Genomic DNA, 25,920 nt, shown 5'->3' on the forward strand with positions numbered 1-25,920 from the left:
CACATACCCAACCCCACCCTCCTCCAATCCTCAAGAACTGGACTGAAACAGCTCCTCATTCACAAAGCCCTTTCTTGTTATGCTTCTCCATCCAGGATTTGATTGATTCTCCCTGATTTATCAGGTTTCTTCATCTTCCTCTTTTCCCTCTGCTTCAATTAAACTCTGCAAGCAGGTTTGTTTCCAAACTGGCAGTGTGAAAATAAATATAATAAATTTAAAGGGTCATTTCTTCCAAATAAGACCCATTTCCCGAGGCCTCAACAAAAGTTGAGTTTTATTAGTACAGTAAAGTTAATTTGAATGTTCTGATCAAAGAACTATAACTTATTGTTTATGTGTGGCAACAAAGAATTCAAAATGACATGACTGATTCTATCAATTTGAATTATGGGTCTGTAAAATAATTCAAAGTATGGATTTCATAGATTCATAGATTTATTTCTATGAATAAATCTATTAATCTATTCATAGATTTATGAATAAATAAATTCATAAATCTATTAAATTCTGTATTCAGAATTCGATTTCTGTATTCAGAAATCAAATTAAATCTAAGAATCTGAATTTAATACATTTATTGCACCCCAGGTAATAGTTTTAAAACATTACTTCTGTTAATTTCGATTGTTCTGTAGTTAAAAATCTAAAATTCAGTTTCTCATAAACGTGAATATTTAAAATGAAAAATAAAATAAATTCTAACATAGAAATGCTGTTTAAATCCATGTTAGTGACTTGTCCACCAGGCAGCCATTGGCAACCTCCATAAGAAACATAAGCCACAAAAGGTCACTGCCAAAGACAGCAAAATTTATTCAAGCATATTAAGGAAAGAATAGAGTGGGAAAAAATAAAATGTGGCATATGCAAAGAGGATAATTGCACATTTGAAAGGATCATGAAGCAAAGCCCATAAATCTCCTCCAAATGTATCGGTGCGCCGATGCATTTGGAGGAGATTTATGGACTGCAGTCGAAGCTTTGAGAGCCATTACACGTAGAAGTGTCCAAAGTCCTCTTTTCAGATAGAGGAACATTTTTCATTTCATTCAGAAATCAATGCCCTAATGATTGGAGGACGAGTAAAGAGGTAAAGTCCAAGATGCTTGAGGTAGAGAATTGATGTAACTTTCAGAGAAACTGAATATTGTATTTCCCTTCACATCACAATTAACAGAAAACTAAAAAAGCTCAGTTTGTATTCAATAAATCTATACCATGTACACATTTCACATCTTTTATTAAATGATTTAATTAAATATACTTTTTGATAATATAATTTATGAAGATACACCTGTATTTTGAATTTGTCTGTAACTTCAGTCTCTCTTTGCCTAGTCAGTTTTTTTCAGACATTCTAACAGCAAAAGACAAAAAACAAGTAAAGTTTTGATCAGGAATCCAATGAATCAAATAAGGATCAGCAAGAAGGTCAGAAAAGTATTTACTTTGCTTCTTTTTCTCTAAATCGTAGTTCATGTCTTTGGAATAAACCCCTAGCTCTGGCTCCTGATTGGTCAGCTGCCAAAGTAACTATTACAGCAGAGGAGTGAATGCCAGAACCATCAGACACTTGGCTTGTATCCAGTAGCTATTCCCCAATCTCCCAAGACTGATAAAATGATAAAAGCAAGTCTAAAAAAGAATGGAAAAATCATGCTTCTCTCCTCCTCTGAGCTTCACATTGGCACCATCAGGAAACTTATGCAAAAAGCCACAAAATACATGGATCTATTTTGGCAGTAGCATAGTTCTACACTGAAAAAATAAGTTGATGTTTCATCTGAGTATCTGAGAATTTAGCAGTAAAAAAAAAAAAAAAATACAAAGAAGCACAGTTATTGGTACCAATAAACAACCCTCTAAAATAAATGTAACTCAAGCATCTTTTTAATGCATTAGGTTTTTTAAAATAATTATTTATTTCTTGGAACTTCTTAATAGTAACCCAGAACTTTCTATAAAGTTGATACAAGTATGACATGATGCAGAGACAATTTTTTCAGCCACTGGCCAGAAGGCTAAAAAATAAGAGTGGCATCATAGTGGCATAAGGTTTCCATGACAACTGTAAATGCCAACTGGTTGTTGGGGAGTGATGCCCAAAAAATCCCTTTAAGTCCTACAATATCAAACATTGTTCAGATTTTTACTGTAACTGGATGGTTTGGTCAGATGAGAGTATCTGGAATATCTGGGACAAAACAAAGGATAAATATGTGCAAAAGCACCTGATACCTGCTGTCACGTGATTTAAATACAGTGGAGGATCTGTGGTGGTGTGGATGTTTCTTTTTCAAAAACCACTGAAAACCTTGTTAGACTACCAGAAAAATGTAAATAGATCATCACTGGACCTTTTAGGAGGGTCTAATACAGGAGGACAGATTAATACTGAGACGATTAAACAGACACACAAATCAACCTTCCTGCATCCCCGTCTGAGTTCACAGAAATCCTGGAGAAAACCATTGGGCTGAACTGCACAGCATAGAGATTATAAGGACTCTGGACAATCTAGAAAGATTACATAAACAGGAATATTTAACATTTCCAATTATTCAGATTAAAATTAAGAAACTATGCAATTGTGTTACTATTGCTAAATGTTGCTAAAGTATAATGTAATGTAATGAGAGAAGCCTCTCCCAATACTTCTCTTTGGGCCTCTTTTTAAGGCCTGTTAGACTAATTTTAACTGGCTAAATATATGATTAATAAGACCGGACACGCATACCACTTGATATAGCATCCTACAAAATATTATAGCCAAGGCATACTTTAGAATTACAATTCTAAGAATTCTTAGAATTGCAAATTGCTGTTCCGTCTCAAAAAGGGCATAGATTAAACAGCAGGGGTACCAATAAGTTTAATTATTATCATTTTAGTGTGAGATTGTGCTAAAAGAAAATATATTTTTATTTTAAGGAATTTTTACCAGGAGGGAAATCATTTTCCCCCCGCATCTGGGTCACTCTTCTCCTTCCTCTGACTCACATGTAAGCACCTCAAATACCTTCCGCTGTTCTCTGTGTTATTCTTCAGTTGTGGTTGGAGAAATTTGTCCCAAACATGCATTGAAGAGATGACTAGTGATTCAGACCCTCTGCTGATTGCTTCTAATCATCCTGCATGTAAATCACTCCTCAGGTGTATTTTTTATATGCAGAGAAACCTTTGTGAGCGGTGAGCAGCAACTAATGTAAGCTGGATTTGATCAAACACTAACAACCTCACATTTGTGCAACCATCATTCAAATAACTTTTTGAATAATTACTATTTACTGCACTTTCTGTGGTTCCCTCCTAGGGACAGAGAGACTAAATTAGCTGTGTTCAGTTGTGTTACAAGGATTATTACAGTGCATTGCAGAGAGGATCACACTTACCTGCAGAGAAAAGAAAAATCAGATTCATTTTATCATCTCAGCTTGACTTTATCAGTAATATTCATTCATTTTTTCAAGTTTTTGTAATGTATTTTTTTAGCATGTCATGTAAATCAATAGCTGGTGCTTCTCTCTTAATTTCCCACCAAACCAGCAGAAGACCCTTTGAAATCCCCACGCATGGGAAGTATGTGTAATCATTTAGAATCATTTTAAATGTCAATGCTTAAGGAATCCCGAGGATCCAGTTTTAATGGGACAATAAAACCGAACCACACCGTTGTTTCTCTCTCTCTCTCTCTCTCTCTCTCTCTCTCTCTCTTTTTTGTTTAAATTGCAGCCTCACTTCAACGCTGCCAGCTCTGTAGCACTCGTAAACACATTCGCACCTCCCTTTTATTTAAATGCCGGTTAAGTTATGGCACATAATTGAAGAGCGAAAAAAAAAATGCATTTGAATGGTGTCTGGCGGAGCAGGTCCAATCCACAAACCCACACTGATTTAAAAGCGCACAGAAAGGAGAGACAGGACAAGTTTCTGTTCCTGGAAGAACAAAGGCACCTCAACAATCAAGTTAATTAAAACTACTGCTGGTGTCAGAAATAAAGGGAGTTATATTCATACCCATTAATTACTTTTTAAAAAAGTACACAATTTGCATAATTAAGTGACTTAAAACTCATCTTCTTTAAATTAGATTATCACGCAGTGTTGTCTTTATTAAGGTCTAATTTCTTCTTTTTTAAAAGTTTTAAGGAAAAAAGATCCTACTTAAAAAAAAAAAAAAAGTAAAACCATCTCCTTGCGTTTTGCCCACCAGGAGAAAAAAAAAAAAATCTCTAAAGCTGATGGTCTCTCTGCGATTACCCTATCAGGTGCAAACCGCTGACATGTTTCCACCCACCAACAACAAAAAAGCCTCTCTGTGCCCAAATCTCCAGCCGCAGACGCACAAACACCGCTGACAGGCAGGCAGGCAGCGCTGCGCTTTCATCAGCCTCTCCAGGGATCTACGACTTTTACTGTCACTGCGATATTTTTTCATTTTAATTTCACCTGGATAAGTTTATCTGCTTGACTTGTCTTTTGAGGACCGCTTTATTTGATTTTTTTTTCTAACATTCCTACATTGTTAGAATAAAATGTGCCTTGCAAGGTGTAGAAATCCCCCACAGGTACGGACCAAGATGAAGAGCCTGTGATCTCTGGAGGAGCAGAAGCTCAAAGGATATTTTTTAAGTAAGGGGAATTTTTTGAGACGTCGCAGCTTGGCTCCAGTTTAAGGTGAACTTTTGATACTCCGAGGACCTGATCTGAGAAGTTAATCTTTGGGATAGTTCCCCCAACAAGGAAGCGCCCAATGTTGTACTCCGTGCCTTTCCTGCTGCATATATCCTTACATTGGGATTCAGTCTCCTGCTTACCGCCGGAGTTGTGTGCGTAAAAAGACGCGCAGCGGAGCGAAAGTCAGAGAGAGACAGAGAAGGAGGCGATCGCGCCAACCTTTCCCGGGGTTCAGAGTGTGGAAGCAGGTGTATTTGAGCCGTCTTTCTGAAAGCCAAGATGTCCGTGCTGCCTTCGAGGTTCCTCTACCTGTAAGCGCTCCACATCTCTCTTTGCTTTTGCTTTTTTATTTTTTTTTTACACATAAACTCATGCATTCTTACCAATAGAAGTCGCCAAAAACTTCATATTTGTGCATTGCTGTCATCCAGGTAGGCTGCGTTTATTTTCCATGTAATTGCCCGTGTGATTCACTCCCCCTTCTCTCCTCCTAGGTGTTTACACTTTCTGGTTTTCTACTTCCAGCTGCAGGTACGTTTACTCTGCTCTTATATTCTTTTTTTGCATGTTCATGTGCAGCTTTTTTTTTATATGAGTCATGATAGAAGAATGGCCATGTGCTGTTTTCAGGGCGTTTACTATAATATAAAACGCTACAAACTAGAATCAACACAGATGTGGGAAAAAAAAAACAAACAAAAAAAAACATTTTTATTAAGTTAGTATATATCAATAACTTGACTGAATGTAATCTGTTTGCATTAAAAATCACAAAAGCGAGCCTTTTATAATAGGTTTAATTATAAAAGTCGTAAATATTTAACGTTCTTGTTTGCAGTTTTGCAGTTGAGGATTCAAGTAGCATTTTTCACTAATTCACAGCAACAGCTGGGTTGTAAACATGTAGGTGCCTGGGGTTGAAATTTGCAGTTTGAACAGATGACTCGTTTGGCGTTTGTTGCCTTGTTTTTACTAGTTTCGTCTTACTTTGAACCATAACGATTTGCAGACATCCACTCAGCTAATTGACTGCGTTGGCTTTGACTCAGCCGCAGCCCCTTTCCCCCCACCCCACCTTTCCCGTATTAAACTGTTTATCAGTTCATTGTGTGTCGTTTTTGATTGTTTTAAATAAAAATCCATGCTTTTCTCGTTTTAAAGATACTAAATTTATTAAATAAAAGAAATAGCGTGGAACTAATAAAAACACAAATTTAACAAAGTATCAAATAAAAAACGCAGCAAATATTTGATGAAAAAAATTCTTGCCCGTTTTAGGTCTAGATTTTTTTTTTCCTCCAGATTGTTTTATTGCATGTTCAAATTTGGGTATTCTCATAAAGAAACAATTTCTGGTGAACTCATGCACAATTTGACTCATTTTTGGGTTCTAACAGGATAACATGTTTTTTATTGCTTTAAACATATTGAATCATGGATAAAAATAATGTGCACTCTTGTTATTTTTTGATATTAGAAAAAGGCAAAAGATAATTCTCATTGTTCATCTCTAAGTATCTTCCTGTAGCTCATAAATATTTCTGGTCAAACTGATGTTTATGATTTTATGAAGGAAAACATAGGAAATGAACTGCAGTTGGAAGTGAGGGTATCACCAGCATGAGAGTGCGCTTCAGTACCTGCCTGCCTGCTTGTGTTTGCGTGTGTGTGTGTGTAGGTGTGTGTGTGTGTGTGTGTGTGTGTTCTGTAGATAGCATTGCATATCTTAGATGGATGCAACAACTGAGCTTCCTCTGTGAAGGCCACGGCCAGACTTTTTGATGTAGAGACAATATCCGTTTTCATGCTGCGTCTTTGCAGGAAGGAGACGGTGTGATAAAAACTATTGTCGCAAGCATTCACCTCAACCATGTGCTTAGGCTTGCCTCTCCATTGAGATGAAATCCAACTGTCTACCGAGCACACCTTTGTATTTGTTTAGAGAGGGGAAGATTTGGGATAAATCCCTCAGCAGCTCAGCGAAGCTATGTTTTGTTGTGTGGTAGCTCTTTTTTCACTCCTCAGCTTTGAGGTTCATGTTTGACAACAGATCACGCTGATGAACAGCTTTGAACATATTTGTGGAGAGTTTGGCATGAAGTGCTTGCAGTTGGAAACATGTCTCAGTCGAAATTGGAATGCAACATCTTCGGCTGTTGCAGCAGTGACACCTTCTCCCCTCATTTGTCTAGCCGTTGTGGCTGTTGCAGTTTTACCGACATGCTGAGAGAAAGCAGCAAAGCATGACTTTCTGTTTGGAAACATATATATTTATATCCAGATTTATTGTTTCGGTCCAAGTCCAAACATGTGCTTTACTCTGCAAAATGTGAATCTTTAGAGCAGGGTAGGGTTTGGGTTTTTCTTGTTGAGGCTGTTGTTGTCACATTCTGTCCAATTGTTTTTTGTATCCAAGTGATTTCAAAGAAATTAAAACACAGAAGATAATGGTCGGTGTAAGAAGCAGTTTTTATATTTGTCAAAATCAATATTACACTCTCAAATATGTTGTTTTTTAAGTTTTAAGAATGGTTGTTCTTGAGGCTTTATTTGTGGCAGAATGTGTATGTCAAAGCTTAAACGAGGCATTTTAGAGATAAGAAAACATCTGAATGAGGATGAAGGACATCAGGAGCCTAAACAAGTTTGCATTTGGATTTGAAGAAGTTGTTTGTGTTTCCTGTCTGATGTAAAGGATTTGTTCTCCGGAGGTTAATGTTTCCCCTTGTGTTTTTGCTGCATGTCATCAATTGACTGAAGTTAAATCAACAAGCACTCTGAGTATGTAATCTGTATATAATTAGCCACCTGAGATCAGCCACATAAAAAGCCATTACTGTGCAATTACCACACCATATACAGCTGGGAAGATGGGATCACGGCGTGAACTGAGATTCCAGGGCTTCTGAAAGTATACGTTTCCTCTCGCTCTTCCACATGTTGGGTCACAGTTGCTTTTCTGACATGCTGCCAAATATTTTTCCACATCTTTATGTCAGGTCTTAGGTAACTCAGAAACATCAAGATGGTGAGAGGCAGAAGGGAGATTTTTGCAATTTGATTTAAAAAAAATATCCAACAAGAGAGTCTTTGTGGTTTAAGGTGCTTCTTTCTTCCTTGCTCATGTCCTCTGCCTGCTGCATTTTCTAATTTATGGACCCTATTTGGCCTACAGGCAGATATTTGTTTGATGATAGTGCAACAGGTCTGGATGCTTCAGGTGTATAATTGCTAGTGGCTTGGTTGCTTGTGGAAATGAAGTACAGGTTTCTCAATACTGCCTGAGGCACACTATATACTGTGCCCCAGTGCTCACAAACAAGGCTTCTCTGCAGGCTTTGCACTTGTTCTGTTGGAGTTTTACTCAAACATACTCTCCATTAGTGCGTGTGCTAACGTAGTTAGCTTTTGTAAATGCAGTGCATATAAAATGTGCCACCTTAAAGGGAAGAAACAATAAATCTCTGCAGCTACAAATTTCTATGTTGTTATCTTGGTTTTTACACCCTACAGCACTTTTCTTTTGACATAGAGCCCATAAAACCAACATCACATATTACTATCAACACCTGTGTTTTGACAGTCTCATTGTACATTTCCTCTTGTGCAGGAATCGCAGCAGAGCACTGCCGATTTCAGGTTTTACATTGAAAACCACACGAGGAACCCGGACGACCTGAGCCGAAAGCAGGTCCGGATCTACCAGCTCTACAGCAGGACCACGGGGAAACATGTCCAGATCCTGGGGAAGAAAATCAACGCCAATGGAGATGATGGGGGCAAGTATGGTATGGGAGAATTTCTGTGCATCTCACTTGACACTTTAGCTAGTCTGAGATCGCAAATCCAGCAAAAATAAAAGTTTTGGTGCTTCTAGAAACTCCTTCTTAACTCCGACCCTTTAGGCTGTTTGCTCTTCATTCTTCTGAGGTGGTTTTCTGTTTGCCTAGTGCAGGAGGAGTTGGTTTTGGAAGACAGACATTAGTGAATGAGGATGGATGAAAAACTGCCGAAACTACAAACGTTTCTGAGGATCTCTGTGATGCCAAATATCGAAGCTGCACCAAATCAGTCAGACAGATCTTGGCTCTGACCAGTGACTAGCAGATCTATGCTGAAAATGTCTTAATTTTTCTCTTAATGTTTTATTAAATTAATCTAAACTAACATCCATCATTTTCAGTCTATATGTTCATCAATAAACAGCCTCTACTTGATTCACCTCCTGAAGTTTAACAGAAAAAATCAGATAATGGTTAAAGAAATTTGCTTTAATGCATAGACCTTAATGATCTTATGAAGCCATCATACCATGTTGGATTCAAAAGCACTCATTCTGTAAAGGAACATGTAGCATACACTTTGTCTTTTATCTGTTACTGACCCTGAAAAAAAATGGCAGGTTGAACTTAAAATAAAACCAAGAAAAGTTGGTTAGTTGCATTTCTAGAAAATATCTGTTGTTTGTTTTCTTGATATCTCACAAAGAAGGTGTTGATCTTTGTTCATTTTTTTCCATCAATGTTTTGGTGAATGTGATATTTCTTTCATGAGGAAAAGTTACTCTTTGCCTCTTTAAGGTGAAGGTTGAGTATTGGTTATTTAAGCAATAGAGCTGATAGATCTTTTATACTTGAAAATGTTAAGCATTTAAACATAACAACCACAAAAAAAAAAATGCCGCTGGAGGATTTTGGTCTGAAATGAATTATCTGCCTTAAATCTCACCACTTAGCTCTGCACATGCTTTTTCATTACTGCAGATCAAATATGGCGGATGGCTAAATTGATGGTCAGTAAAGCACTCTTTGATGTAGCCTGTGCCGCGCTTCCCTGCAGATATTTTTTTCTCATAACAGCTGACTCACAGCTCCAAAATTGCCGGTCTTGAATGCCTCTGAGTCAGTGTGTTCAGTTGCAGATGCGCGCAGGCGAAGTTTCCTCACTGCTTGTTAGAGCTTGAGTGGAAGCAGATCCAATTTTTCCCATGAGCCTTTGCCAATTCTCTCCCCCTCTTCCCCGTCCCTCACCACCTCCTCCCCATCCAGCTGCAGTACCTGGCACCTGTGAACTCCTTTGCACTCACTAGTAATGTTCACTTTGAAAGATTGTAGTCTGGCGGCAAAAGGCCCAGAAAAGAAAAACAAAACAAACAAACAAAAAAAAAACAGACATACCAAACTTGGTTGCAGACCTTTGACTTCAGATCTCATATCTCTACATCTGAAGTACAAGAATTATATTCCATCACAGGTAATAGTATATCATATGTGTTTCTTTAAAAAAAACAAAACACACATCTTCCAGATCTGTAACTGATGTCTGTTGTCCTCTAACAGTGGGCAGTGTAATGTAAAAACACAAATCTAATTGATAAATGCTGCAATGTGGAATAAAAACATAACACAAAAATAAATTTATGTTTGACTTTTTAGACAGACGTCTATCTGTTGAGGTCAACATATGGCTGTAACTACCATTTTTCATATTGTTGCAAAGCAGAGATTAATATTTTCTTTCACTCACAGCCATCCAGTCTGCTCAGCTTTTGTTTCTCACGTTTTGATCAGATTTCACTCAAATTTATCTAATTTTAGCTTGACATCCTTAGGAAAATGGAACAAAACCCGCACTCAAAATGCTATTCAAAAATAAAAATAAAAGCAGTTTCTTGTGTTTTGCAATCTCTTACCAAGGGAGGATGTTAAAAGATGTATTTTGGGTATTTTGGGTGCGTTTTCTTCATGATGTACATATACCAGTATTCACGTAACAAAATCAAAATCAGGAAAAATACAAAGAAAATACAAAATATTGGGATTAAACAAACAGGAAAAAGAAGAAAAGAAAGGAAACGTCTCATATAACTCAGCTTTCTCAGATTATAACACAACAGAATAAACTACAGATGGCTATCCTCCTTAAAATATATTTATTACTATATACAACATTATGTGTCATAATTTTTTGCTTAATAAGATACTTCAAATTGAGTAAGAGATTAGCTGTTATGAAATCATCATCCAAATATTTGAATGGTTTTATTTTAGAAACAGAAATACACATCTGGTTGTCAGTGTATGTTTATGATCCATTTTTCTCTTAGAATTCTAATTTGATGTCCCCTTCCTACTGAAACACCATTTGTAAAATCAAATAGATTCTAGTTTCCAGAAATGATTGCTTTTATTCCAGTTTTTAGTAGTTCCACACATGTCATACACAAATTAAAATGTTTAAAGTCCCAAGGCTGAACCTTGTGGGACTCCATATTTAACTGCACTAATACTTTACTGTTAAGCTGTGCAAACTTTAATTTTGTTTGGTCAAATAATTGATGTGCTCCTCTCATCTTATAAACATGTTTGGATTAAGATTGTAATTATGTAACACTTAGTTAGTGGTACTGATGACAATAAAGTTTATAAAAGGGGAAATGGTAATTGTAATAGGAGTTTGCCTCGCAGTTGGGGGGTTGATGGTTCGATCCCCACTCTACCCGCCTCATTGTGTCCTTAGGCAAGACAGTTACACACCTTGCCTGCTGGTGGGGGACAGAGAGTCTAGTGGCGCTGGTGCATGGGAGCCTCACCTCTGTCAGACCTGCCCAGGGCAGCAGGGGCTACCATACAATAGCTCGGAATGGGTGAATGACTGTAGTATGAAGCGCTTTGGGGTCCTCTGGACTTGATGAGGTGCTATACAAGTACAAAGCTAAACTATTTCAATTTTATTATGATAATGACACTTTCACTGATATGCTTAGAATCCAAACCTTAGGTTAACAAGCTTGGTTGGGTTACAGACATTGAATTTGCAAAAGGAGAGGAAAGAAAAGGTTGAAAACTATTCTATAAATATGTGAACTGGTCGGATTGGATTCTGCTTTTTCTTAAGTGCAGCTCAAGAGATCCAAACTAATCTATCTAATTGTAAAACCAAGGTGGTACCACAGGAGAGGGAATTGCTATCCCCTCCCAAACTTTTCAGAGAGGTCACCTACTTCCCACCTTTTCTCTTAAGGTTTGATTTTAGGGCGGGAGTTACTTCTGCCCCCAAGCCCATCCCATTCCCTTCCACTATTCTTCCCCTGCTCCCTTGAGCGCTACTGAATGGCCCTGTGTGTTAAACAAATGGATCATCTTAACTTTTTGATTGAGTGAGCACAAACTAAAGGGAACTTGAAACCTAATCCTGAGGGGCACATAACTGCTCCACAAACGTTTGGCGGATTTCTTTGCTGGTCTGAGGGCGAGCGGAGACAAAGGTGACCTTGCAGGGGTGAGCATGTCGGATGGGAGCAGGAGCGGGGTGTCGGGGGCTCGGGAGAATAAAGGAGCCGTCAGGATACATCTTTAGAGCGCATTATTGCCATGTCAAGTCATGACAGAGACCTGTTGGTTTGACTGGTCATTAATTTTACCAAAGCTACTTGGTTAAAATAGCTTTGGTATTTATATCAAGAGTAGATTCCTACTAATGCTTGGAATCTTAGAGACTTTTTTATAATAAACAAAGAATTACCTGTTGTGCATTTTTAACTGAATCGCTCAGTATTTGAAAGCTACATTTAAGGAAACCATACAATGCATGTAAAGGTGTTTTTTGTCTTGCGAGAAGAAATTTATAGGAAGAAAGTTTGTGCTAGAAGACAATTCAGTGACTCTTACTAAGTCTGCTGTGTCTTTTCTTTTCCAGCCCTTCTTGTTGTGGAGACGGAAACATTCGGAAGTCACGTTCGAATAAAAGGAAAAGAAAGTGAACATTATATTTGCATGAACGACAAGGGCAAAATTGTTGGAAGGGTGAGTATCACTGAGTTTATTTATTTTGGAATATTTTCAAAAGATTAATTTGGCAAAACCTTAATATTCGAACCTGTATTTTAGACCTAGCTTTTAATCCTTCTTGAATTTAGTAGGACCTCGTATCGTTTTTCTCCTTGTGTTTTCTGCTCAACCGAACAAAACCTCTTTGATAACTCAAAGCCATTCTTCCATTACGTAATCGGCCAACTCCTTTGACACTCGATCAGTCAATTACTGACTGCAATCATCACAATGCATCGAGAGACTAATGGTCACTTAAGAGGAATTTTGTTGCAATTCTATCACTTAGTCACACCAGGTGGCCACAAGAGTAAGATGACTGCATCTGACCGCAGAGAACCACTTAGATGTGCAAAAATAGTTGAAAAAGTTTGTCATCCTCAGAGACACATAGTTTGGTTCCATTAATAAGTCAGACTGCTTGTATATTTAGCTCCCTTTTTCTATAGATGTAAATGGGATGAGTTTTTCTTTTTTTTTTAGAAAATGAAAGTAGGATAAACTGCTTTTTCATAGTAATGAGCAGAGTGTTCACAGTTAGATTTATTTACACATTTACTACAGGATGTGCTGGAATGCACACCACTGTCTGAAGTAATGGTTGTTATGAACCCAGTGTTTTTGCCTGAAAAGACATAAGTTATCATCTTTACTCAATTTTCATTATTCCATTAAACTAATATTTTATTTTATGACACATTTTTAACTCACTCTAAAACCTTTTCAATACAAATAAGCATGGAGTGAAGCTATAATTTTGTGATGTACAGCACTTTGAACGGCCTTGCTGCCGAAATGTTCTCTACAAATAAACTTGATTGATTGACAGTTATATAAAAACCTTCATTATGCATAGAATAGGATTGCCCATAAAAATATATTGGTAAATCTAATGGATTTACCAGTATTTAGGAGAAATGCACTGATCAGAATTATGTGTCCAATTTCTGATTCTTATTTTTTTCACAACTTTTCAAATTATCTTTGGGGCCTATAATATAAAAAGATGAAGAACCCTGGCATGAGCCGTTATTTATAATTTATATTGGGACTAGAAGAGAAGTCACTTCCTTGTTCGATAGCAGAGCCAATGTAAAGCAGGGTTTTACTGTTAATCTCAAAAATTAAAATATAGTGACTATGAAGTGGTTGGCATGGTTAGCATTACAAAAATAGTGTCATCTTTGTGTATTTCCTGTAGAAAGAAGCAGCTGACCTGAACTCTGACATTTCTGAAAGGCTGCTAACACATTGACTTGCAGACTGTTTCATAACAGAACTTGGAAAAACCCAAAAGGATAAAAATAAACATCTTGTACTCAGTCCATCCTTCCTATTATCTGCTTAAAGTCTTGCTCTCTCTCACTCTCTTCCAGGGAGAGAATAAATCACAATATGTTCAGGTGTCTTGTAGCAAATATGTTTTTCTTTTAAATAGGTTCTCAGATTATTGGGCTTTCTATTACCTATGACTAAAAATCTTTACTGATTTTGAAGATATTTATCTCTCTTGGAAACTGTTCAGATAAAAAAAATGTCATTAATAACAGATTGCTTTCAAGATGCTGACTGTTTGCATGTGACAACTAATGTGCTTAAAGTGATTTTAGATTGTTCTGATTATGAGATTACCTGCTTTAAGAGCTGATCAACAGTTGGAATATAAATTTAATATATTTTTGCATTTTTGTCAAGTCTCAATATCAGAATAACTTACCTGGGATGTTAACATGCTAATGATAGCCGTATCATGCTGTACTGACTCAGGCCTCAGTGTAATGACCTATTTTCTAGAGCAAAATACTACAGTTGAAATTCTGATCAGTGTGAAAAAACAGCTTTTTTTTATGTTGCACTATGAAGCCCACCTTGTTCAGAGGTTTAACCTGAATTAATTCATGCTCATAGTCCACCATCCAAATATTCTGAGTTAAATTCCTCCTCCCAACACAAACTTTTAAACTGTCACTTATAGATTCTTAACAACATTAACAAAAAAAATCAAATTGTTAAATACAGTAATTCTTATGTAATATTGCAATCTGCTGTCTACCAGGTGATTTTTGTGTCTGTAATCCTCTCGTGTTTGCATTTCTGACGTTCATAAGCTGTGCTTTTTAAAATGGCCTGATAGTTTCATGTAGGTATATCGTCAGTAACGGATCTCCACAAAAACAAATGTGTGTGTGTAACAACCTGACTGTGAGCAAGCTCTTGCACTCTCAGGGAAATTTTGAAGTTGTTTTTTTAAATAAAGTTTGACTAAATATTTATCAGGATCTGTGTCAAATAGTCAAAACTAATTTAAATGTAGTTTAATTAAGGTTCATCTGGCAAATTTCTATTCCATGGCATTACGCCCAATAAAACCTCAGAAAACTGAGGTTTACATTTGTCCAACAAATGACAGAAATAAAGTCACAGATGCAAACATGGTTGTTGACATTTCAACTAAACTGTTAGTTACTTTCAGCTACTATTTTGGGGAAACTGAAAATTAGTGTTTTATATTATAAATGTGGTAATAAAAATAAACGATGACAAAAGCACAAAATGACTCCATTTTACTTCAAACTTACGCACATATAGAGTAAGATCCTTGTCATCAGTGGTCCTAATCAATTGTCACGGTGATATTTAGAGATGTACCAATCAAGAAAGGCAAGCAGTTAGCAATTTAAGCAGATTGGAGTTCTCCTTAAAAAGTTTTTTTACTTACTTTATGCAATCTCAATAATTTAATGTAAGAAACCCTATTGGATGAAAACAAGCTGAAGATTTTTTGATAGATGACAGAAAACAACAGATAGAATATTACTCTTATTTCATCAAAGCATTTCCTCTGATTTTTTACCTAACTCAAATGAAAGCATATTCCTGTTTTCTAGAAATCTTTAGTGGTGGAAAAAGATGTGTTTTTAGTTTTGAAGTGTATTTTTAGTGTTTGGTCTGGTGATTACTGGCCAGATCAATAATGGAAAAGTGTTTAATTTTCACATCTGGTTGTTTCAAATTTAGGAATATAGCTACCGTAAGGTAAATAGAATATTGTTGTGCTCTTGATAATCCAAAGCACTGATATTGCCCTCATATATTTTTCTTAAACTTACACAAATGACTTAGGTTTTTCTCAATTCAAATCAGATAAAAATCCAGAAAATAGCTTTACATAATAATATTTTGTTAATGTTAGATGTTAAAATAAATTTTGCTCCAATTCTGACTAGCATTATTTTTCTGATGAGCACAGACAAGGATCAGCACTTTTATTTCTAATAGCTATACCATTAGAATACTTTCAATTAGCAAGCCATGCAGTGGTTATTCAAATCTGACATAATTATTGTGTTTTTCTCATGAGGTATGGACTGGCATTACACCACTCCATGAGTCTGTCTCCAGTAGTTTCCCCATAACAGTATGTTCTTCCTAAAAGGCTAACAATACACGTGTTAGACTGAACAGCAGTTGAAAAACTGTTATACAGTCAAATTGTAGCAACGGTCACAACTATTTGATATAATCTCAAGGAATAAAATAAGTTATAGCTAAAGCTAACGAGTATGGCTAACCATTTAACACGATTTTATAGAGAGAAGTAATATTGATTCAACACAACCCAAAAACATCAGTAGAAATTTTATGCCAAATAAAGAATAAACATTGGCAAAGCACGCATCTTCACCTGATTAACTTTGTGCTCACAATGTTAATAACACACTGATGCTAACATAGGCGTAACTGAAAAAGATTAGGTGTTTCTGTGTTATTGATGTTGTCCATTTTCTGTTCTGCAGCCTGATGGAAGGAGGCAAGAGTGTGTCTTTGTCGAGGAATTCCTGGAGAACAACTACACGGCTCTTGTGTCAGCCAAGTACAAAGGATGGTACCTTGGCTTCAACCGGAAGGGCCGGCCCAAGAAAGGCTCACGCACCACGCAGAGGCAACAGGAAGTCCACTTCATGAAGCGCCAGCCGAAAGGTCGAGTGGACCCGTTGGAGGAGTTCCGTTTCACCACAGTAACTAAGCGGACACGAAGGGCTCGGCGATTAAAAACCAACCCCAAGAGGAACTGACGGGACCGTTGGGAAAGCACTAGATGTCCTCACAGGAGGAAACAGAAACTGAAAATCTCAAGCTTCTTAAAAGAATCACCTTAAAGACTCTGCTTCTGTAAAAGAAAGACAAACTAAAGGAACAAAAAGTCAAAGATGTTTTATTTTTGTATTTCAGGATGACTGAATATTTCCTGACTCTTGGATTCTCCTGGGTTGATGTCATTGTGCTAATGTTTCTGTCATGTTATTTATACTGGATAAACTCAAGGACCTCTGAGAGAACTCGTGTCGCTGCTGTCCTCAGCCACGTTTGAACTGCAAGCTGAAGGCATACTTTCTTTTTGACAATGGGAGCTGAAGCAGGAGCTGACGCAATGTTATAAAAATCAGCCAACTAGAGATTTATTGGAATACCTGTTGGTTTTTGTTTGTGTTGCCCCTGACAACGCGGATCCCATACTTTCCACTGGAATTAGACACCATGGAGATGAAACGGAGAGAGGCGGCAGGTGACACCACGCTGCCGGGATAACTGTGTAGCTTTGAGTGCAATATTTTACAAGTCTCTTGTCCGCTACGTTCTTTCCATATGTCTTTCATCCCTAAAAGTCACTTGTGGCTCCTGGAATGCGCTGAAACCTCGCAGTCCCCGGTGAGATCTTCATGACATTTCCATGCAGCCTGCGATTCAGCTGAAATGCAACGTGCTTTGACGAGTCCAACACCCGTTGTGATTTTAGTCTTGTTTAAACACTGAAAGGAAACAGTACAAACAGAAAAAACAGCGTAATTCCACACTGTCTTCCAGCTTCAACACACGTGGGGAAGGTTGTTAATCCCTTTTGTCTGTTTCTATCAGCTCTTCGTCACATGTGTTAAAACTGTTTCAGATATGGATTCCTTTTATTCCTAAACTGAGAGCTTGCCAGCTTTTTGGGGCTGACAATGACTTCCTCTACCTCTTTTGTTTATCTTTACCTGGTCTGATTGTCTGTGTTCAGTTAATCTCAACTTTGACCTTAAACTCAGCTTTTCTTCTTTTCTTTCTCTCACTTGAAGATGCTTTTGGAAAAGAAAGCATACCAATCATCCACAGACAGGAAATCTGTGCATTATCCTACATTATTTTATAAACCTCCATCTGATGATTAAAGCTTCTTCTCAAATACTGAGTTGACAGGATTCAGAGAATCCTTTCGGCCAGATTTCATGTCTGAATCATAAAAAGGGAAAACACTTTGCTTCTCACCGACAACAAACTCCAGGTTTTTTCACCAGTAGTTTGTATTTACCTGACCCCTGGCAGGTCTTTTTGTATGAGTTGCTACTAACAACATGACACATTTATGTTTTTTTTAAACAAATCTAAGCAAAAAAATAATTTTATGACTATTATTAAGATATTTATTGTCTCCTTTTGTAAATAAAATGTGAGTTTTATTTGGCCTCTTTTAATAAAATGAGGACTGTATTTAAAAAAAAGTTTGTGTTTATTACAGAAATACCTTCATGTGTCTCAGTTTCAGAATATTTTTGACCATGTACCCATTGAATATGACAGTCTTTGAAAGATGAATGCTGCAGGTAGAAGGTGGTTCAACATAGCGTACATTCCCTTCTCCGCATACTGCCAAGGTATGCATTTTTATATACAAACTCAGGAGTGTGAGGACTGCTTTTAAGGTCATCTCTTTAAAAAAAAACTATTGCAACATCTCAGAGCTTTTTATATCACCACAAAGGCCTCTGAGAGTTCACAAATCTGGTGATTTTACTGCAACGTTAATAGGGTTACATCTGCAAAAGTCATCATTGGATGAGAAAGCAGTACTTCAGTGTCTAGTTTTTGTTAAAATTACAAAAATAGTGGAATGAAACACAAACAGGATATTTTTTGCAATAAAAGAAAAAGCGATGAGAGAAAAGTTCCTTAGACAAAGAGCACGTAAGTTATAACTTTGATGTAAATGCTATGCCCTTTGAATGTATAAACTGACACTATTTTGGAGTCTTGCATGTTTTTTAAAGTGCTAAAGGAATGCAGAGTAGCACATCTCATAATACTGTGTGCAGGAATGATGTTTACAGTTACTGTCAGACTGAAAGATGGAGGCTTTGAAGGGGGAAAAATACTCGTGTTTAAATTCCTTGCGATCTTATCAGGGCCCCCCTCCTTCACTCCACTCTGGTAGTCACCTCCAGCAGATCCAGAGATTCCCCATTCTGTCATGGGATTTCAAATGTCTGACCTGCTTTTAAAGGTGGAAACAGAGTGCTCGACGTGTGACCCGGTGATGCACCATTAACGTAATGGATCCGCGCTGAACACTCTTTGTCTTCAGGGGTTTGCTGTAAGAGGACTGGGGGATTTTGAAGAATGCTTTATGTGGTTTAAACTTGACTGGATGTCGTGTTTTTTTTTTGTACTTTGCGTGAGAAATAATAATAATAAAAACGGCAGGAGGGGGCTTCCAGAAAGGTTTGTAGTGAGTGACCAAATCTGGGCCACTCGTTAGCTTCAGGTGGCGTACTTCAGAATTAAATAAAAATATTGATTGTCTTTGACATTGTTTCAGCCAAATAACCTGTTAAAATATGTTTTTAGGTATGTGTGTACCAGATTAAATCAATTAGGAGATGCTTTTTTGGCCCCCTGCAACAGTTGCAATGGTATTTTTGACATAAATATAAGATCCGGGTGCTATATGATCGTAGGGCCAAGAGAGTAACAAGTACACCCGTTCGTGATTCAGTATGTGCAGATGTTTCTGTGGAACTTGACACAATCATGAAAGACCGACTCATTCATGGGTTTTTCTGTAGAGCAGATTTCAGATATTCTAATGATCAGGTTACTAACTAGTAATGACAAGGTTACTACTAAGTAACTACTAAGTAACCTGATTGTTACTGACTAGTGTTTGCAAACCAACCAATCTCGGAGCCATCACTTATTGTCCTTGGTACTGGTTTGATGTAACGTCAAGGGCTAAACTAAGGTAGACAAAGGATGTTTGTTTCTACAGTACTAATATTAATCTATTAATGTATAATTGGTGTTTGAACACAAATACTCGGTGTCCACAATTTCAATATGAGGCTCTATGAAGGGACAAGAGGAAAGCTTGGTAAGATAAATAAATAATGGTTGTAAATTATCAAAGCTTTTTTTTTTGTTCTCTTAAACAATATTTATATAATATAATATAATATAATATAATATAATATATACTTACAACCTTTGCTCCCTCTGTTTCCCTGTAAATAAAAATATATCCTATTTGTTTGGTCAATACAAATAAGTACTTTAAATTTATTCCTAGCTACTAAAAATCTCTACTTCTTATGGCATTAGCATCTACTGTTTAGTTAAAACACCCTTTAACTAGTTGAGGAATCTAATCAATCCAACTTTACAAACTCTAGTTATGTGAGAACGAGGCTTTTCTTTCCTTTTACCCCTCGTACTGCATACTTCAAACTTGACCAAGCACAACCAAACAGCATCTGGGTATATTGACATTTAAACGAGTGCCAATGGTTTAAAACATGTCAGCCCATTCGCAAAAGGAGATGGCATTTTTTGCATAAGCCTCCCGCTAGGCTTTTCTCTGATTCAACCTTTGATCATTGGAGGCAGGATGGTCTTGGAAGTGGACCAATAACTTCAAAACGAAACATAGAATTCCCTTTTGCAAAGCTTAGCCTCCTTCTGAAAGGAGGTAGAATCTTTAAAAGCAGTCCTGCCTGCCAAGTAGGTTTTATTCTATTATTAGAAAGATCTCTGCATGCTAAAACTTTGCACAATGGGTACAGTATGACCAGGGCTGTGTCAATATGGAGAGAGAAAACCTTGTGGTTCTGAATAAGTTATACAAGCTTTAGTGCAACAACAACAAAGTGGTTTCTTTGGCCTGGAGCTCAGCAGCCACACACTTAACAATTAGCCCTGTCAACAGAAAAGTACATTCTTTGAGACATAAAACAAGCTTTGTCTCTGTGAACGTAACTGAAATTGTTCCTCTAAGCCTGTAGAAAAATATAAAATACGAAGCCAAGCAAAACAAAGTTCAAGCTACTCTATACCTCGTGTCGCTAAATGTAGTTTCAAGTCACGTCATTGACTGTCTAAACAGCATTGCTGCTACCACCCGTCTAACTTACCCTAATGCTGACCACAGCTGACTGGTTGCCTTTTATGACTGGATTCCAATGGGAAACACTCTGTGATGCTCAAAGTATTTTTTTTAAATAAATGGCTGAGTTGTGTTTTTCCAGGATTACAAATGTGCTTACCATAAGTACACTTCATGCAAAGCCAGACCTCTTCTGTTTTCCTCTGAACAACATGCAAAGTCAAACAGTTAAGAGACAACAACAAAACTTTTTGTAGATTTTTATTTTTTTCAGAATCAGATGAGAATTTGGTATCTTTCCAACACAATGATGTAAAACAAACTAATTTATACTGGAATTACACTTGTCTTATTGTGTGACTCTAGTGCACTCAGAGCTGATTTTAGTCATGCTGAGGTGTGACGTTTTTCAGGACAGTTTCTACCCAAATGTCCTTCATTTCCACAACGCCAACATCAAGATACCAAATACTGGATTTAAACTGAAGAAACTATTTTTCACAATTAAGTTTTAAAGATCTGTCATTAAATTCTGATGTTTTTACCTACCTCTACCTGTGATCTGCTTCCCTGCTCCTATTGAATGACCTCATCCCCACAGCATGATGCTGAGGTCACTGTGTTTCACTGTGTTTTCAGGTTACTCTGACCAGAGCACCTTCTTTCGCATTTATATTATGTAACCTGCTTAACTTGATACCAGGTGCAAATGGCTTTCTTCTGGCTATTCTTCCAGAAAAAAACAGAAATGTGGATGGAGTTTGTCTGATTAACAGCTTATTTTTATTGTTTTAATCTTCTTTTGACTTTCTCCTTGACCTTCCTGCTGTGATACTTGGTTTTTATGATGCTCTTTCTACATCAACAGTCGCTAACAAACCTCTAAGGTCTTCATAGAACAGCTGCATGTATTTGTAATTTTACTTTTAAAAAACAGAAAACAAAAACAGAATGTTCTTTTTCTTCCAGCAAAGCACGTTACTTTGTGGTCTGTCACATAAAATCTCAATAGAATATTGTGGCTGCAGCATGAAAGAAACTGAAAAAACTTCAATATCAAAGCTTTTGCATGGCACTGTATTTATTTTTATGGTTCAGTTCATTGTATCATTAAATTAATACATTTTGTTCAAATCTGTGGTTTAAGTAAAAAACAAAACAACACCAACATTTGGAGCTTGATCCACAAGTGACCTGGAAAGTTGTCTGTCTTTATATTAAATTAAATAAGACAATGAATAATTCATTTGAAGTAGAGCACCCTTTAAGTATTTCATTAAATTGATTTAGATTCTTATTTTCTTGCCCTAGCTTCACCTTTGAAACAAGTTTGATAGCATTTTAAATATTTGATGTATTTAAAAGTCAGAGAGGCATAGAGAGGAAGAGATAAAAAAAACATGTGAAACATGCATCATTACAATATTCAAAAACATGAACCTCTTCACTAATCTAATATGGGAAACATTTCAAAGGTCTTATATCCTTCGTCTGTGTGTAATATAACATAAAGGGAAAACCATAAAATGACACATAAACACAAATGCAAAAAGCTTGTCTCTTTCACAAACACACACACGTCAGCCCCGGTCCCAGCATCAACAGATGCCAGGTGACACAGCTCATTAACTTCTCCTTTCTCCTATTCTTTTGGCCCCTCATTGTCTTGAGATATGAGATGAGCCTTTGTTGAGAGTTTTGTCCCCTTTTCTCTCGGCCAGGCAGGGCCCATAATTAGTGCTTTGCGCTGGGCGTACTTTCTCACAGGGCTACGACACAATTAATCAGCACTTTCCCACCAATAGGCAAAAGCTGCTTGATTCTATCAAGGCCACATTTTTAGGTTCTGACGCCTTTTTCCAGTAATGGTAAAACTAGCACACAATAGAGGTTTTTTTTTTTTCTTTAAATAATAAATGGTGCAACCAAAGAATGGCAGATTAATAGAGGCATCAAGCTCTCCTAAACATTCAGTAGTCAGACATTCAAATGGCAGTTTTCATTGTTTAGGTCAGTCCATGAGTCAGAATTCAGAGCTATGTTACATAAAAAGAAAAAAAAAGTGAGAGACTGAACAAAAATGACATCAGCATGTTGCAACTCAACAGGAGCTCCACCTCGTTTTCTTGCATGCTCCACAATTTCATTCTTTCTCTTCAGTCATGCATCCTACTTATATTCAGAACAACTCCACTTTTTGTCAAAATTTGTAATACTTTTGCATAAAGAAAAGCATAAAGTGACGAGAACCTGACGTAAAGTCTTTACATTATAAAAGCAGATGTAGAGGAAATAGCACACAAAGATTTTCAATTAAAAACACACCTTTCCCTCTTTTTCTGAAATATGACAAAACATGGCAACAGAAATAAATCCCACAAGCAAACAGGTTAGATAAAGTAAATTAAAACAAAATACAGTTATCAAGGTAGGCATAAATGTATTCAATTTGAGCTTTCATTAGTTAGTTTTGACCCGTCTTGTACCAGAAGACGGGTACAAGACCGTCTTGTACCCGTCTTCTGGTATAAGACGGTACCAGAAGACGGTACCGTCTTCTGGTACCGATAAAATTAGGTGTACAAGTTTGAATTTGTTCTGCACTTTCTGATTCCAAAACTGCTCAACTTCCTCTTTGTGTTTTTGAATGACTGCAGCTGGCACTTTCTTTGCCATCATAAAGGGGATTGCTTGACTCTGAGGCAGGGGTCAGCAACTCCAGCGCCTGAGTGCCACTGTCCTGCAAGTCTTGGATGCATCCCTGCTACAACACACCTGAAAACTGAATGGTGTATGACCAGGACTTTGCAAAACTTGGTGACATGCCTTCAAATTAACACCTTCGAGCCCGACTGTAAGTTGCAGATGGGAAACCACATGAAAAACCTCATGCCTTCTTGTTGGTCAAAAGGGACAAAGATTGAGTTGCTTGGCCACAATAAAAACACATTTTGTATTTAGGGCAATCAATGTGAGGCTTTGACACTTAATAACCTCAGCTGTCAGGCATGTTCAAGGGTTCACAGCCAGTGGAATTAGTACTACAAAAAAAATGGCAGGAGTTTCCATTATGCATCATTGGCAAATCAATGGGCATGATGACTAAATGAATAACTTCAAAATTATATGGTGTGGAACAAAGCAAAACCAAGACTTTTCTCAAATATTTGAGCAAATTTCATTCTCATTTGGAGAAAAGCTTTAAATGCAAATAAAAAGTTGCCTTCAGGGCGTATCTATCATAGCTACATATTCAGTAATTGTAATGCTTTTGGAGCCTAGCTTTGCACAAGTGCACAAAGTACCCAAACTTTGTGCACTTTCGATGCACAAAGTTAGGGTACTGCCCAATTTTAACGGGTTGGCAAATTACCAAAGGGAAACAGTGGCAGTTCTTCAAGAACATCTTTTTTTTTCTGCACCAGTACATGATTGCATGTTGACTGTGCACAGAGGCCACAGCTGGGATTACATTGAGCTAGAAACACAAGTCCCAGAGTGCCAAATTTTGCAGCACAACTTTTCTCCTCAGTCTGCAGTGTATGAACTCAGGCTTTGATAAATATGGGCTGCAATTAAACCAAAATGATCTACTTTGATCTCAGTAATGACCCACAGGGTAATCCAAAATTGTAAGAGTCTATTAATAGCCTCTGTGAGTGCAATAATCAGTCTCAGCAAGCAAATACAAGGACGAGTCCCAGCACACTGGAAGAAGTTCTCTTGCTTTCATTCATTGTTGTTGCCATCCTAAACTTTTCATTTGAGTTTTTAAGATTAATTAAGATTTGAAATATTTCTTGAAATATTACACGAGAAAATTTGTGATTATCTTGTCCAAGGCAAGTGGCAAAACAAGAGTTTAAGTTTATAATATGGCTCATGCTGTTCATGTGGTATCTTTTAATAGAGATAAAAAGCTGCTGTTTGTACAGATTAAACTTGAAGACAGCTACTAATAACTAATAATGGAGAAGAGAGGAAGAAGAGCATGAAACCAAAGTGAAATAAAAAGAAAACAGTGCAGACCTTTCACCTGAGGTCGAAAAACAAGTCCTCTGCTGCTAATCTGACATATGTTTTCATGAGCCAAGACAAGCAACCCTGCCATGGTGGCCGCTCTCCAAAACTAATGATGTCAAGTGATTCCCTCAAACAAAATCTCATTTAAAACAGAATGAAAGAGGCAGAAAGGGTGGGAAGTATGGGGGATGTGGGGGTCCAGCGAGGGGATTGCGCTGAGAAGAAGGAACAGCTTCAATGTAAGGAGAAGATTGAGATGACCCCCAGTGACTGGAGCCAACCAAAGGACCCTACCAGCTACTGTCTGTGCCAAATCTTGCCCCTCGCCACTATAATATCACTGGACAGAGAGAAAAGAGCTCACTTTGTATTTATGCCATCTTTATTGCTGGAATATTGCTTTTAATTGCTGTCCTGGATTCCCTGCTGGGGTATAGGATGAGCCTGAGACGATTGCTCAAAGTAATGGAGCATAATGATGTCTCTGAACAACCCCTGAAGCCCAGGTCAGGGGTTAGACAATGTGAACATTCAGCTACTTAGCTTCCTTTGCAACTTTGTGACAAAATCTGTTTGCCCAACACCAATTAAGATGCCTCTCTGTGCGCTCTGGTTAATGGGTTTGACGGAGGGGGTCGTCCAATGAGTTGACATGTCCTTGAGCACGAACAAGCTGGTCTGTGTCCTCGCCTCGATAATTGGTGTCCCTTGCAACGTGCCGCTTCCCAGGGCTGTCCTTTGAGTCCCGATGGCAGTCCTAAATGAGGGGAGTCAGGGCTTTAATGGGACTCCTGTTAGTTTTAAACAAACACAGGGCGACCCCCTACTGTTCAGCATGTTGCATAAAACAGCTGGGAGTCTACAGCGCTCTCACTTGGGAGCCCACATCCCCAACGGGGGCCTGAGGGCCCATTGCTCACTAACTATTGTGCCTGAGATGGTGCCCTCTCTAAACACATCAAAAATTCAATGTTCATGTTGCTTCTAGACATGTTGCCATTCCACTTTTCAGATGAATGATTGACACAGAGATAGAATGTCAAAAAGGACAGGTTTGTTGTTGGCTTCTAGAAAAATCCAAAACTTTATTTTCTCACAACAAAGAGAGATGATTGAAGCCTTAATAAGCTGGTCTCAGGGGAAAACCCAGGTTTTCTCTGTTCTCTTGCCTGTGAAATATACACCAGAGAAATC

The 25,920-nt window shown here is 37.5% G+C and overlaps 1 protein-coding gene across 2 annotated transcripts; it reads left to right on the plus strand.

The window, feature by feature from the left end:
• The first annotated feature begins 629 nt into the window (after positions 1-629).
• Positions 630-17,927, plus strand: fgf24 (fibroblast growth factor 24). Of its 2 annotated transcripts, none has more exons than XM_016670883.1 (5): positions 630-4,991; positions 5,175-5,211; positions 8,291-8,459; positions 12,379-12,485; positions 16,307-17,927. In XM_016670883.1, exons 1-5 carry the CDS (start codon positions 4,960-4,962, stop codon positions 16,583-16,585), a joined length of 624 nt encoding a protein of 207 aa, XP_016526369.1. In that variant the 5' UTR covers positions 630-4,959; the 3' UTR covers positions 16,586-17,927. The 2 variants fall into 2 exon arrangements, with proteins under 2 accessions (XP_016526369.1, XP_007551044.1); XM_007550982.2 differs by having other exon boundaries at positions 638-4,991; positions 8,291-8,468.
• Positions 17,928-25,920: the final 7,993 nt, after the last annotated feature.

The sequence above is a fragment of the Poecilia formosa genome, unplaced genomic scaffold (assembly GCF_000485575.1).
Source record: "Poecilia formosa unplaced genomic scaffold, Poecilia_formosa-5.1.2 Scaffold39, whole genome shotgun sequence".
NCBI lineage: Eukaryota > Metazoa > Chordata > Actinopteri > Cyprinodontiformes > Poeciliidae > Poecilia > Poecilia formosa.

Bases quoted from the DNA above. Each gene is read 5' to 3' on its own strand.
- fgf24 (XM_007550982.2), top strand. From the start codon at position 4,960: ATGTCCGTGCTGCCTTCGAGGTTCCTCTACCT. The intron at 8,469-12,378 runs GTATGGGAGAAT...TTTCTTTTCCAG, and splicing joins AGATGATGGGGGCAAGTATG to CCCTTCTTGTTGTGGAGACG. The intron at 12,486-16,306 runs GTGAGTATCACT...TCTGTTCTGCAG, and splicing joins AGGGCAAAATTGTTGGAAGG to CCTGATGGAAGGAGGCAAGA.